This window comes from Crinia signifera, chromosome 4 (genome assembly GCF_055691185.1).
Source record: "Crinia signifera chromosome 4, ASM5569118v1, whole genome shotgun sequence".
Classification (NCBI taxonomy): Eukaryota; Metazoa; Chordata; class Amphibia; order Anura; family Myobatrachidae; genus Crinia; species Crinia signifera.
Genome location: NC_139220.1, coordinates 136,328,372 through 136,343,929, shown reverse-complemented (window position 1 = coordinate 136,343,929; position 15,558 = coordinate 136,328,372). Strand labels below are relative to the sequence as shown.

The window sequence follows — 15,558 nt, the reverse complement described above, 5'->3', positions numbered from 1 at the left end:
GTGATATGAACTACCAATATGGATGACTATTTACAGTAGGTAGAAAACATAGTACATATCACACCATGTGCACACAACTTGCTTGCTACCGTGCGGTCAGTATCGCAAAAAGAAATAGACTGCATAGCCAAAATTGTACATAGCCACATACATATACAGTATGTACTGTTTTATTTATGTAGAAAATGTTAATATTTTGTTTAGTACACATATTAAAAGTGCTAATTCTGTTTCTTTTAAATAATATGAAAATATATTAATAAGCATATTTAAAAAGATAAAGGACCCCCAAAAAGTTAATCCAGTAAAAATGTTCTCTTCGATACTGATGTAATATTTGGAAAAATTGAGAATAAATCTAAATCCTTCTTATACTGTATACTGTATGTACTGTATTCAATAAACATAGGAATACAATACTTTCTTGAAGTGCTGCTGTTACATGGAATAGATATGAATAATTCATCATGTGATTATAGTAATCGTAGGTACTTTATTATTTTATTACAGCTGTACAGGTAATCAATGTAATACATTTAAGCACTTCTTGGGTCAACAAATTGACAACATATGAATAGGGCTTTCTGCACACCAGTACTGTAATTAGTTGACATGCTGGTTGGATACCTGCAGTCTAATCAAATGTGAACAACTGAAAATACAGTCATACAATATGTATAATGGAAATGTGATATGATTACCTAGCTAATATGGTATGGCAGTAATCATATCTTTATTGAATAGCAATGTATGTGAAGTACATCCTATTGAAAGGTCAGAATTAGTTCTGGAGAGGCGTTTGAAAGAGAAGACTACCTTTTATTTCAGAGAAATCATTATACTAATGCCCACATTATAAACATGTGCAGTTATTACTATCTGGGAACAAGCTACTAATATCTTTCTTAAGACTAGTATATATGGCATACATTGTGATATTTTTACTAACACATCACCCCAAAAAACTACTTGGGACATATACTGTACAATGGGAATTGAAAATGCAATAGAGTGTATAAACCAGAATAGGATGTGGGGAGGAGGACGTTGCTGATGTCATCATCTCTCCCTCCCAACGGCCTGGAGAATGCCTGTCTTTTGCCAGAAAACACTGCGTTACCACCTCCACATGCCAGCAGGGTGTTAATCAGCCTTCGCTGGCTGTGTTTGAACAGATAGCTGGAGCATGCGCACTGCATACTGAGTGCATTCACACACCAGTAATTGGGTCTGAATCAAGCCCATTATCTCTATCCACTTTATCTCTTTCCAAGGCTTTATCGCTCTCCAAAGTTTAATACACAGACCTCATAATCTCATAACTGCACACATGAAGTTGGTGAGAAAGCTAGTGCATTTATTTCCCGAAAGCATGAAGCGCTACTGAATGTCTTAAGGCATTGCCACTTCATTAGGTGCTCAGAATGCAAACATTGTAGTTTTGTAGAGGCATATAGTGTTAAGTCTATTACAAGTGATATTTGAGCAGCCTGATATTTAAAAGGGAAATTGAGTAGGCAATCTTGGAGGCATTTAATTGTACTATAATTTTAGGTTCTAAGGCTAAGATAGAAAATGTATGTTTCACATTTACAAGCATGCATTCCATTTTACCTGGAATAGCGGAATGTTTCCTGAAATTAGTCATACGTATCTGGAGATGAAATCTTAAAGCTCTATTCTCAGAACAATTTTTACATGCAAATTACCGCGGAAAGCTGAAGGAATAGGAATTCCACTCTTAAAAAATATGACATTTGTTAACACCATATTTATGATCTGTTGATATCATAATGTGATATCCACATGTCCCCTCAGGAAAGGAACTGGCAACTGACAAAGTTAAATAATATTAAATGTGTTAGTGGTTTGCATCCAATTTAACTCATTAAAAAGAAGTATATGTTATCTGCACGTAAACATACACATGGCACCCCAGTGAAACTGTATGCTGTAAAAGACTCATATGGGCATCTATCACATGAGGAAATTCATCTTTTTATCCATTCACAGCACTGAAGAGGAAAATGAGAGGGAGCTAAAGAGACACTTGAGTTAATAAAGTAAGAAGGCCAAGTGGTATCATAGTAGTCTAGAATATTAGACCAAGTTCTGAAAGCTGTTGGCGTGCACATAAATGTGCTTTGGGTGCAAAAATTCAAAGCATTGTTGAATTTGTGTTTTCTCAATTTGACCTCAATTAGTTGCATTCCATATTCTCTACTTACAAATGAATAGCTGGGTATTATTCAGTATAATTATTTGTCATAGCAACATATGTTTACAGAGTACATGAAATGAATTATGATTAAAGTATACAACTGCAAGCAAGCAATAAACAGAATTGTTTATTTTAAAAGTTTTTATTATTTACAATGATGCTTTGTGTATTTTTATAGTTGCCAATTGTAGGTCTTAGTTATTGACGGGAAAGTGTATTGGTACCTACATGCGGGGCAATTTCAGGGCATTTTCTAAGCGATCTAACTAGATTGCTTATAAAATGCCCCAACATCGCTGTAGTGTGTAGGGGCCATAGCGATAGTGATGTGCAGCCCCAGGAGTTAGTTACATTGCTGGTCAGGGCCAATGTTCTCACTAGAGAACATTGGCCCTGACAGATAGCTCAGCAACACATCACCAACACAACGCTGTCTGCTGAGCGATCTTGCTGAGTGTTCTGAGCAATCTAGCCTCGCTCAGATCACTCAGCACAGGTGTGTAGGACCCTTAACAAAAGTAACAATTTAAATTTACAATTTATAGATTTTTTTTGTTGTTCCTTCAAAAATACCATTTCATTAGTACTGTTGCTAATCATTAACAAGAATGATGAGATAATATGTGATTAAAAAAGGTAATTTTAGCACATTAACAAAAAGGAAAGGCATATTGAATTATGTCATTATTTTTCTCCAGTCTGTATACAATTTTTTATCTTTTAGGGACTTTATTGCATATTGTTCTTACAGCAATCCAAAGTCAAAATAATGCAATTGTCTAGTTCTGATAAAGGAAGAAGTCTATGAAAGGCAGAAAAAGGGAAAGAGAAGTCAGTCTGGGCAAATTAGACTTTTAATTTATATGTTACATTTGAGCTACCTGTGTTCTACATAACCTTTGTGAAGAGTATCTAACTCTTAACTCAGTGCAGACTACTGGCCGGATATAAACATCCTGTCAGACTTCAGTGAAGCCTGACAGAATGTTTATACATGTTTGGCCAAATTGTTTTCGGCATCAGAGATAGTACATCAATGACAGTGACTATTTGATTAGATTCCCAGATTCTCAACAACAACAGTTATTTACTTCCATGCAAAAGTGCAAACACTGTTCTGTGTTTAATGAAATCATATGAGCTACTGTAGAGAGAACACATTTAAAGGTGTATTACCTGCTTTGCAGGATTAGGGGTGCTAAAGAATGTATTTGTGTGTGGATTCGGGTGACTAAGGGTTCTAAATGTTTGATTTTTTTTAACAAATGGGAACAATTTCTTTTTACGGTAGGCTGATCCTGCTTGTCTACCCCTTTCCTCTTCCCTTTCCCCGTACATGTATATCCGGACATTGGTAATCGGTAGGGTTTTTCTCCCACCCATTAATAATCAGTGATCCACAAAAGTGGGCTAATTAGTGTCCCAATCATCCAGAAATTTATCTTAATGAAGAAACGTATATAGTAAATTTGTAAACCTGACTAAAAAGCTATGGTAATGATAATCTTGGGGTCTAGCAGGATAGCCCTATGGAATAAAGACTGTGTGACTGTTTATATAAGAATATGCTGTTTTTAATTAGGATTTTTAGTACTATTATTATTATTTTTTATATATATGTAGATTACATTTATTTATTTATTAATTATTGGTTTCAGGTATTAGTTATTGCTGATATGACAATAGATCTAGGAATATTGCCGATATTGAGGGTATAGGATATAATATAATATAAGTACAAATGAAGCAATGATTAAAGAAATAGGAATGTATATATTAATGAATTAAAATATGTGCTTAGACACGAGGCTGGCATGATGGCATGAGACAATAAATGAGCAAATATCTGGGTTGAGCGGCTAATAACGAGGCAAAAGAGGCTGTATAGTGTATAATAGGTCATTTAATAATAATTGAAAAATAAAGACTGCATGTATATATACATATGAATCGATTGATTGTTCCTTTTTTCGTTTGGGACTTATGTCATATTAAGGAATCTCTCCCTAAAAAAATGGCCGCCGATGTATTTCAAACCAAAAAGATGGCCACCGGGAGATGCAGGATATAGATAACTTCAAAGAGAAAATACCTCCTAAAAATGGCCGCCGATGTATTTCCAATGATGATCATTGAGTCGCACAGAAAATATATGGTCCCAAGTGCAGAGGTCGCTGGCTATAATAAAGATGGCCGCAATTACATCGATGCCGGCGAATGGAAGGGAGGCCTGATAAATAATAAGGCTTGAGAGAGAGAAAAAACATGGCCGTCGCGATATATGATGGAGAGCGAGGCCTGGCCCGCAGAGAGCGGAGATAAAAGCAAAAAGCCCGGTATATAATAAGGCTAGAGTGAAAAAACATGGCCGCCGTGAGATGTGATTGGGAGCGAGGCTTGACCCGCAAACTACAGAAATATAAGCAGAAAAATGGCTGCCGCGGTTTGTAACTGAGAAGGAGGCTTGGTCCGCAGATTGCGGAAGTAAAAATAAAAAATGGCCGCCGCAAGAAGAGTTCTGAAGACGAGGTGTGACCCGCAAAATGCGGAAGTCGCGGAAGCCCGCGAAATCGCATAGTATATAAACTGGCAGGCATGGAGATATGGCATCCAGCTGAGGAAGCCGCTGAACGTACCACAGGCGGAGAAACGCGTTCTGGAGCCTGCTCTAGCCAGTTCATTGCCAGCCACCACTGCTATTTTGGATTACAAATATCCCAATTGGGATTTGGACACTCTCGCTAAACGGAACCAGTACCTGGAGCTTTATCCCTATCATCAAGGGAGTGGACATCCATTGTGGGAGTACAAATTGGTCCTTGCTCGGATATAGGACACTGGTATCCATGCCTAGTGAAGGCATCCATGTGGACTGGTAATTATTTGCTCAATAGTTTTATTGTCTCATAAGGAATTATACATGCAGCCTAAGCCTCATAGCCAGCTCGTGTTTAAGCTATTATATATGTTTTATGTTGTGTGTCTAGTACGTCATATTTGAGTGTAATTTATTATACAGTATGTAAAATGCGCATTTATTGATTTTTTTATACCATGGTTTTTTATTAAACTAAAATTGTTCAAAAAAACAGCATATATCTCTAAACAGAGTCTTATTGTGAAAGTGTGGCAGCGCCATCTAGTGGGGATTCAGTATCTTCACACATTTTTTGTTTGATCCTGCTTGTATCTCAATAGGTTGTGAGAAGAATCAGCTTTCTGGAATTGTTGCCTAATTTAGGGCCTGATTCTAGTTCATTCGGAATGGGGTGAACTTGTCTCCATTCCAATGTTTGGGTGTCTGCACATGCACAAGTGCGTATTTGTGTATGTGCAGACCCCGGCAATGAATGACCTCAGTGAGTTATACACTCGCCGGGCCATTTGTGGTGGGTGGGCCAATGCCTGACGGTGGTGGTCATATGCAAACCCACAGTGCTGAGACGCAGCCACCCACCCAGCACACATTGTCATACCTGCATACCCATGGGAATACCCAGCATTTTCATGGGGATGCCCATGAATGACCCCTGTCCCTGCCACCACCCACCCTGGCTCGCCCTGGCCCTCCCCGATCCTTGAGAACAGCTCAGCGACTATGCAAGTTGACGAAGCCATTCGCATGGGGAGCTACACATGTGCATAATATACCATGTGCATATGCAGAGCCCCAAACATCAAAACGGGGCAAAATTTGCCCAGTTCCTAGTTAATTAGAATGAGGTACATTGTAGGTGTTTTTTGCTATGGGCACGCACACTATAGGTGCGTACACACGGGAGCGATATATTGCTCAATGTCTCCTTTTCATCAGCGACCAGAGATGGTCACTGATGAAAGGGAACCTCTGCCGGGCGTGCTGAAGTAAGGAGCTGGTCGCAGGAGCAAGCTCCTGCGACCAGCGATTAGAACGGGGCTGAAAATGGGAGCGTGCACCCGGCGATTTATCGCCGGGCCACACTCCCATCACTGACAATATGGTCGCCAGCGACCATATTCCGAGCGATATCAGCCCCTATCGCAGCCGTGTGTACACGGCTTTACCGTTTTTTGCCAATGCACTCCCATACACAGCAAGCTCCAATGCACTCTGTGTTCTCTAACCTTTCTATCATGGCCAGCAATTTGTTACAACAGCTCTTCTGTGGGACTAATTACTGCATATAAAGAACAGCCCCAAAGACCTTTCATTTTGGAGACTCAGTTGTCTAGCCATCACAATTTGGTCCTAGTCAAAATTGCTTAGCTCCTTGCCCTTTTTTCCTTTTTTCCAACACATCAACTTCAAGAACTGGCTGTTCACTTGTTGACTAATATAGCACACCCCTTGACAGTTGCCATTCTAATGAGCTAATAAATGTTATTCTCTTTACCTGTCAGTGGTCTTAATGTTAAATGGGTTTATATCAAAAGGATACAAAAAATGCTCAAGTAGAGGTACCACACACACCAGGGCATTGATAACAATTTAATACCATGTGTGAAGATGCCTATAGTGTTAATCCTCAATAAAATCCACTTCCTCAGACATTATATCAAGCACACACACATTCACATTTTTTGAAATATTGAATTCATACTGCAATATCCATTTTGTTAGATATTCATAGCCCATTCTCCTGGTCTTAAGCACGCTAAATGGAAAGATGGAAAATCAATGTATTTGTTACTAATCTGTGCATCTGAACTGTTCTTCCACAATATTGTCCTGTGAATTATGGAAAGGGCAATTGTCGTATACACTCAGTTCAATTGCACATATTTGGCATTTATGAACATTTATGTTCTGGGAAATAAATCTGTCCAAGTGGTCCTGTGATTTAAGCAGTATGAGGAGGAGCACACATAAATATTCTGTGAGTAAATTGAAAAAATGTAACAATCTGCTATCCTGTCACACATCCATATGCAATTCACTCACCATCTAAATATTTTTCCAGTCTGTGCAAATGTGAGTAAGTCTGACAGTGGTAGTAGGTTGGACTTTAACAAGTGTTTTACTGTTTTCACATATACTTTTTCTGTTACCTTTAAACATACAAAACTAGGCAAATTTGGTGTTCTATGTGCTTTAACATAGAAATAGGAATCCATCTAAGTATTCACAAGCAGGACAAACAGAACAACATGTACAATGCCAATGAGGGTCTCCCTGGGCAGCTGCTGTGCTATGGCAGACAGGAGGAGGTCTCCTTCAGCACTTGCCAAAGCTGCTTCCAGCTCTGGTGGTGACATCTATGTGCCACTGTTATCTCCTTTCTTTCTCTCTGTTATTTAGAGACATCTGCAGTTCCCATAGTGATGTGCACCACTCTGTTTTAAATTTAAAGAGAAAGGCAAGATAAAAATGTGATGGAACATTGGCATCAAATATATAAGGAAGTCTCTGGGCACTATCCTGTATTAGGCTCACTACCAGATCTCCAACTGCTCCTCTCTGAATCCCTTCATACTTTCCTATAGTATTGTCAGGAATCAGGAATAGGGAACCCAGGACCAAGACAACTGATGAGCTGATAACAGACTGAACTGGAGTGAGAATAGACTGAATTAGAAATGCTAAATCAGAATGGGCCTGAACTGGAGAATAGAGGCATAACCATAATGGAATAGGACTGAATACAAAGTAATGAAATAATATAATATGGTAGCTGCAGAGATGCAACTGAGATAATGAGCAGGTGAGATAAAAAATAAAGAAATGTGCTCCCCTAGTGTGGGGGCGCGCGAGACTCAATACAAATTACTTTCACGTTGGTACAGATGCCCGGATGTTCTCTCTAAGATGGACACCGGGGTTCCCAATGTCTGTTGGCGATCCTCGGGAGCTCCTGATAACCCACTACACATTTGGTGGCAGTGCCCCCTCATAATACCCTTTTGATCAGAGGTTTTTAAACTTTCTAGGTCTATACTGGGAGACCCGGTTCCTACAGACCCATTGTTCTGGCTGTTCCACCTTTCCCCTGCTCCTCTCCCAAGATACAAAAAATCCCTGCTATGCCACATAAATAATGCCGCCAAGTCAGTAATACCGGTGAGGTGGCGATCCCACTCCTCCAACGATCAAGGAGTGGTTTAGGAAGGTGGATTTCTATATGGACATGGAAGATATTCTGTGTTCAGTGGACGATAGCCAACCCAGTTCAGGGATACTTGGACCCGCTGGCTAGTCTTCCGGGATTCCAAGATTTATAAAGATGTCATGGCGTCCCAATCCGTGTAGAACTCCTTCTCCCTGTGCCTATACGGTCTTCCATCCCTCAGGCATTTATTGGCTAATTTTCTCCTTATGGCCTATGTTTATGTGATGTACTCAATATCCCTACCCAGAGTGATCCGGAGAGTTCCCCCTCCCCACCCCCTGCCCCCCTATCCCCTTCTATCTCTCTCTCTCTTCCCCCCTCTATTCTTCCATTTTACAATTTATTACACTGGTACGATTTGGTACGCAGATTGTTTGACTGTATGTCAGTGAACCCAAAGTATGTTTATGTACCTGTATTTAAAACCAATAAAAATTTAATTTGTAAAAAGAAATGCAGTATACACACAGGAGTTTGTATACAGAAAACTGCCTTGGTTAAAAAAAAAAAAAAAAAAACAGGGTGGTGCTTAATATAAGGTGTGCCCAAATGAAAAGGAGACTTTTGCTGTATCAGTGTTGTATCTAATCGCAGTGGGTTAATATGTTTGCCGATAGGTGGAATGGCTTTTTTCCCAGTTGTGCATGTGTAATGAACGGCTTTGCCTCAGTTTCTTCATTTCTGGAAAGTTTTGTGCGGTCGGATGCACGATGGATTCCTCCAGATCAGCGCAAGGAGCTTTTATCCAATTTATTCATGCAGAAGACTAGCATGCTTCAGAAATGTATTGCAGGAGAGCAGTGTCTCGCGTGGTGTACCACATTTCAGTGGTGTCAGAGTTATGAGGTGGGACGCGTAAGCATTAAGGACTTGACACAGGCAGGGCAGGTGCATGCTGTCACCAATCATGCCATGATTTCGGCTGTGGAGGATCTCATTTGTCAGATTCGTTGGATCACCACATGTGAAATTGTTGCTGCACTGCAATGGCAATGAAATTCGTTCCTTGCTCCACATATTGAAACAGATGGGTCAAACAAACACTCATTCTCACCAACTTCTGATTCTCTGACAGATACTTCGGCAACCACTCTGTCCAAACTTTGCCATAACTAAGCTTGTTGTGGATTAGGTGATGCACAGTTCCCTTGCGTATAGACAGTGCAGCAGCAAATTCACATCTGGTGATCCAACAATTCTGACGAATGAGATCTATGGAAGATTACTGATAAGAACTAAGACATACACCCCTGCTGGAGAGTTCAGACAAAACTGCTTTGAAGCACAGAAACTTTTGATGGCAATGGCCCTTATTCAGATCTGATCGCAGTACAAATTTGTTCATAAAATGGGCAAAACCATGTGCACTGCAGGTGGGGCAGATGTAACATGTATATATAGAGAGAGTTAAATTTGTGTAAGTTATTTTATTTCTGTGCAGGGTAAATACTGGCAGCATAATTTTTATGCTGTGTACACACGCTAAAATCTAGCATGAGATTTTGACTATATAGTCAAAATCACATGCAGATCGCATGCAGATCGCATGCAGATTGCACAGGTTTTTTACCTTGCGATCCCGATGCGCGCTCCTGTGAGAGCACACATGGAAACCCAGATAGACAGGGCAGCAATGAATATATAGTGCAAATCGAATGTAGATAGCATTAATTGTATGTAGATAGTACAGAGTTAGCAAAGATTGTATAGCAGTCGAATCTTAAGTTGAATAGCAAGGGAATCTCACCGTGTGTACACACCATAACACTGCAATTTAGATTTCAGTTTCAACACACCCCACCCAAATTTTAAATAAAAAAAGTCAGAGTTTCGCGGACATCTCGCACTGCTGGTAAACTCAGGCGGCATTAAATCTGGCCAAAAATGTCCACTGGAACTCTCAGCAGTACTGAGACATAGAAGAAGCTGCGTATTAGAGCATGGAATCCCAATAGTGCAAAATACAGTTATACTGGAACTACAGTATAGCATGTAATGAGAAAGGTCAAGTAAAGCTGAGAGTTAAGAGCATAAATGTAGCCTCAGACTGTCAGGAAGATTCTCACTAGTGTTGGGATTCAGGATTCATTGGATTGATAGCAGACTTCTGTAACCAGGATCCATGAACTTGCTGAGAAGACAAGTTTATCTAGTCATACTGTGTGCTGATCAGAGAAAAGGGTTTAAGTAGGCTGTACACTTAGTGGATAGGCTTAAGTGATCATGTGGAACAATTCTAGGACCAGATAGGTGCAGGAATGATCATATGACAAGAGACAAATGGCTGTGCCCATGCTATGATTGGCCTAGTCACACAGTCAAACTGGAAACAGAGCCACTGCTGGCAATGATATGCAAAGGGTGTGCCAGGAGACATGGCATGCACATGGAACTTAAAGGCATACCTGGATGCCATATGACTGAAGTGAGCTAATCCAGAGGAGAATGACATGACAAATATGATCTTATCTGGTTCCTCTCATAAAAGTAATTGCCTTCTCCCTTACTACAGATGTGTCCTTTTATGCTGTTGGTGTGAGATCCTTGCTCTGCCTTCATTCATACTCATTATGGCATACTGCTATCTCCCACAGTATCTTGCAACTGCTGGCTCCCCTGTTCATAGCAATCAGTAGCAGGAGCAAGCATACACCTGTTCCCCACTGCCTCATGCTATGCTGGGGCACACAGCCAGGGGCAAAGTTATAACCAGACATATCTGTACTGCTTCTGGAGACTTCCTGGTTCCATCTTAGAGTATTCTTCTGATGCTATATTGCCAATTGCCTGATAATGCATTGCCCACCTTGTTCTGACCACTTTCTGTCAACTATTTTCCAACATGCGTCACAGTGATTAGTCTTACTGCCTGCCTTTGTACCCATCAGACTGTACTGTACATACAGTAGGTAGACTTAACTTACTATCCCTTTAAACAGGGACTAACCTCAATTTCATCTGGTTTATAATCCATGAGAATCCTGAAAGGGATTTATACATAGGAGCCCAGTCAAGAGGCTACAACCTGCATATCAAGCACAACAAAGTCCAAATCACCTTGTGAAGCGCCCTTGTGAAGGTGTGGTACACTAGACTCCATTCTTCTGCTTTGGCTGTACTCTAATTGTACTGTCAACAGCCATATCATAAATGAAAGAGTTGTGACAGTAAGCTGTTTTGTAGCTTTGCTTCCTTGATTTTACATTATTTGATACTCACCCAATTGTATGTAAAAGCAGGCATTTTTTTTGTGGAGACTTTTTTTGTGCATCAGGATGCCATACCCAACCCATATGGTCTAGTATGTTCAGACTGCAATGGCTATACACTTTACAGTACTATTTATTAATAATGACCCATCAGTGATTGGTCAATACAATTTACAATGGAATGGCCATTTTGGTGAATTCGATAATAGGGGTCAAACACAATCTTATTAAGTACACACACTTTTATTAATGGAAAGCAAGCCTCCTAATTGTGCTGAATTTGGCAGGAGATAACCTAATCCACAGACCACAGAAGCAGAAGAGCTTACACAGATGATATAGATTCGTACAGGCAGATCTATTGGTTGGGCATTGATTTTTCAGTAGTTTTCAAAACACCTGTTTCATAAATCTGGATTTTTCTATTCTGCTCTATTTTTCTGTAGTTGAAAACCTCATAGTCATTTCTATTCTGTTCTGTTCTATTTAAAACTGTGTTTCTCTGTGGTATTGGGCTTAGTAAATTGTGAGGTTGTAAAACTACAACATAAATTCCTAAATTCCTAAAGCAGAATTTAAAACCCGCCACTTAATAAATCCTTATATTTCTAAATCATGGGATAGATTTACTAAAGCATTTGAAAATTAAAAGTTGAGATGTTGCCCATAGAAATCAATCAGATTGTAGCTATAATTTCTCTATTGCATCCTCGATAATGATAGAATCTCTCTACGTCCATGTGCCTTCCTAGCTACTTATAGAGAACCTTGTTTCTGGTATTGTACATAATGTATAAATGAAAGATACTTCCATGTTGCAATTATGCTCCAACTCTTCATGTATGCACTTTAATAGCTATCCTACTGTATGATGCCCTGCATGTTAGCAGACAAAGGGGGAATTCAATTAGCTGCAGGTTTTTGAATCCCCCTGGACCATTCAATGGTCCCCAAAGTCATCAGTCATCAGGGATGAGCAGTAATAAGCAATCACGAGCCAGAAAAAATATAGCTCCATGAATTTATCAGCTCCATGAATTTATCAGAGATTCTATATTTTCATGCCTGAAAATTTAAATAAATATATTTTTTGGGTGTAAAAATGATATTGAATAGGGATAAAAATAATAATTAATTGTATTCCCCCTAAATGCAAAATACATTAAGGCAGTCCATACACGAGGATTAGCACTTACAAGTTCAAAAAATATTACATATATTCATTTCTTTTTAATTTAATAAAAGTTATTAAACAGTAAACATGTAACTTTTTTATGGTAAATTAATATTTTTAAATGAATATTTTACTACCCAAATACAATATGACATTTAGTTTCTCAAATTTCCAAGTTCTTTTTTTTTCTTCACAATTTTAAAGTAACTGTTAAACCAATAACACAAAAACATTAAATATTATGTTTCAGTGTGTATAACTGGTTAATAAAATAAATCATAGCTGAATATTTTATCTCCATTATATTTTATCTGTTGTGCTTGCAATATGCAAATTGGTAAAAAAGTGTAATAATCTTCAATAAAATGTTAAGCAAACACTGAATAAAATATCAATGGAAGAAAAACATATTTGCCTATATAATACTGTAGAAATAAAATGTACATTTGTTTTCCCTTACCTAATTTTGGCAAGGAATATGCAACCTTGAAATAATCTTCGTAGAATTCCAACAGTCTTTTTGTGATATTAAGCGCGTAGTCCCCGGATCCTCTTCTGACTGCATCGGGTCGTGCATATAATCTAACCTGAAAGGAAATGAAACCACCAGTTTAGAAAACTTTTACTTGCATGATGAGTAACAGAAAAAGGAAGGAACTAGTAAGATGATGAGACATTTGTGTGAATGGCACAGAGGTTTGTTCTTATTAGAACCAGTATAATTGCTCCCACACAACATTGAATATTTTTTTTTACCTCAGTTCCAAAAGTGATTTATGACATTTTACAGTCAAGTACATATTTCAAAAGAATTATTCACATGTGTTAGCAAAAGATATGATGCTACACTGGATTAGTAAAATGGATGTCAATTTTATATGCAGGTAGGGTGTACTGGAACACTCAAAACGGAGGAATTTATTACCGTGCATTTTTCCCCCTAATGCTTGAAAATAATAGTTGTCAGGAGCGAAAACTACTGCACAACCTTTCTGATATTTTCCCTTTGCATTTTATGCTTACAGAGCAACACTCTACCATGAATCAAACAACCATCAATAAGCTTATTTAAGTTGCTGCATTATCTCATTAGAAAACGAATGTGCGCGCTGAGCACACTAGTAAATATTCTTTATTTAATTTGGGTTTTAACTTAAAACTTTCTTGCAAAAAAACTTTTTTTTTAAATGTTAATTTTTTAATTAATAACTAATTATACAGCACTGGTATAAAATTGCATATAGTCAAAATCCAAAATAGAGCTTTATTTTCTAAGAAAAATACTTCTTATTTACAGTATGTGCTAGACCAGATAAAAGGGTCTGAGATTTAGTCCTGCTTTCTGCTGTGTAAATTTGAAGTGATACCCAATCAGATAGTCGCCACCCAGACAGAGGGAAAACCCACCCTGTGCAAGCCTGCGAATGACTTGCAATAATATCGCCCATCACTGGCCAGCTGCAAATCAATAAGCAATTCACTAAACATTGAATGATTTTTCCAGTCTGCGCAAGTGTGCGTAACTCTAAACCTATCCACAACCCTGAGACAGAGACAGGCTGATTGAGCACAGAGCTGATGCCTGCGTTTTTTCAGACACCCCCAGAAAATGGCCGGCTACATATGCATGCACGGTATTCAATTATTGATCAACCTGCAAACTTACATAACAGCAATCGGGTCTGAATAACCCCATAGTTTCAATAAATGAAACCACACTATATTTACTCCTGATATGACTACTGGCAAATATTCTATGAGTACACAGAGCTATATATTACTGCCCCAGCTCCCCTACCGCTCCCAGACATCTAACGTTCTCCATAATGTAGGCCTTGTAAGAAGTGGGAGGTGGGTGTAGTAAATTTGGCAAGGAATATGAACCGGGCAGCAGTAATGAGGATAGTTTGAAGTGGAGAAAGGCAATTGTCAGGGTATTAAGATAGGAGGAGATTACACCAGTCCAATCTGGAGGGGTCCAGTTAGTAGATGATGGAATTAGTAGCATCTAGTGGGAGAAAAGGCCTGATATTGTAAAATTATTGAGACTGCAAAGTTACTGAATGTGTAGTTTAAAGGAGAGGGAAGAATAAAGGAAAGATCCAAGACAATGAACTTGGAGTCTAGATTGAATTGTTGTGCTATCAACAGATAATTAAATTGTGATAACTGAGGTTATGCAAGAAGGTCTGGCAGTGATCAGCTTAGTTTTAGACATATTTATTGTAATATAGCCTTAGCATAGCCAAAAAGAGATAGCAGAGATACAGATGGAGATATAAGTGAGAATAGAGGGGAAGAGGTAAGGGGAGGAAAGGTAGATTTGAGTTTCAACAGAATTGAGATGATAAAATAATAATAATAATAATAATAATAATAATAATAATAATAATAATAATAAACATCTTAAAAGCAAATCATCTCACTTAAAGAGGACATATGAATAGAGAAAAGGTGAGTTTCAAGATCAGAACCTGGGGGGGGGGGGGGTGAGCAGTCAGAGAGGAGGTCAGCCGGGAGAGGGCAGTATCATGCAGACCAATGGAGTGAAGAATTTTCAAGAGTGGAGGGGAGTGGTACACAGTGTCAAAAGCAGTAAAAAAATAAAGGAGAACAAGAAGAGAATAGTGACCGTTTCATTTTGCAGTGGATGGGTTGTTGAAGAAGGACTGTTGGGATGTGATGCACTAGTGTATGTATTTAAGGGCAGAAAATTAAGTAGGGAGTCAAAATAGAGGTGAGCAGATGAGTTGACAGTGGGAAAGAGAAGCCAAGGTGTTTGAAGACTGGGAGGACATGAGTGTCTTGACATATGTTTAGAGAGTGAAAGGGCAGCACTGTAGTATGAGAGCATACATTTGGAATGAA

At 38.8% G+C, this 15,558-nt stretch overlaps 1 protein-coding gene across 1 annotated transcript in view; it reads right to left on the bottom strand.

Annotated features, from left to right (window-relative positions):
• The window catches only part of TRHDE (thyrotropin releasing hormone degrading enzyme), a 619,915-nt gene that overhangs the window by 336,372 nt on the left and 267,985 nt on the right, over positions 1 to 15,558 (bottom strand). The window contains exon 3 of the mRNA XM_083182555.1: positions 13,151 to 13,277. Within this exon, the coding sequence (XP_083038681.1) occupies positions 13,151 to 13,277 (127 nt within the window). The remainder of the gene's footprint in view (positions 1 to 13,150; positions 13,278 to 15,558) is intronic.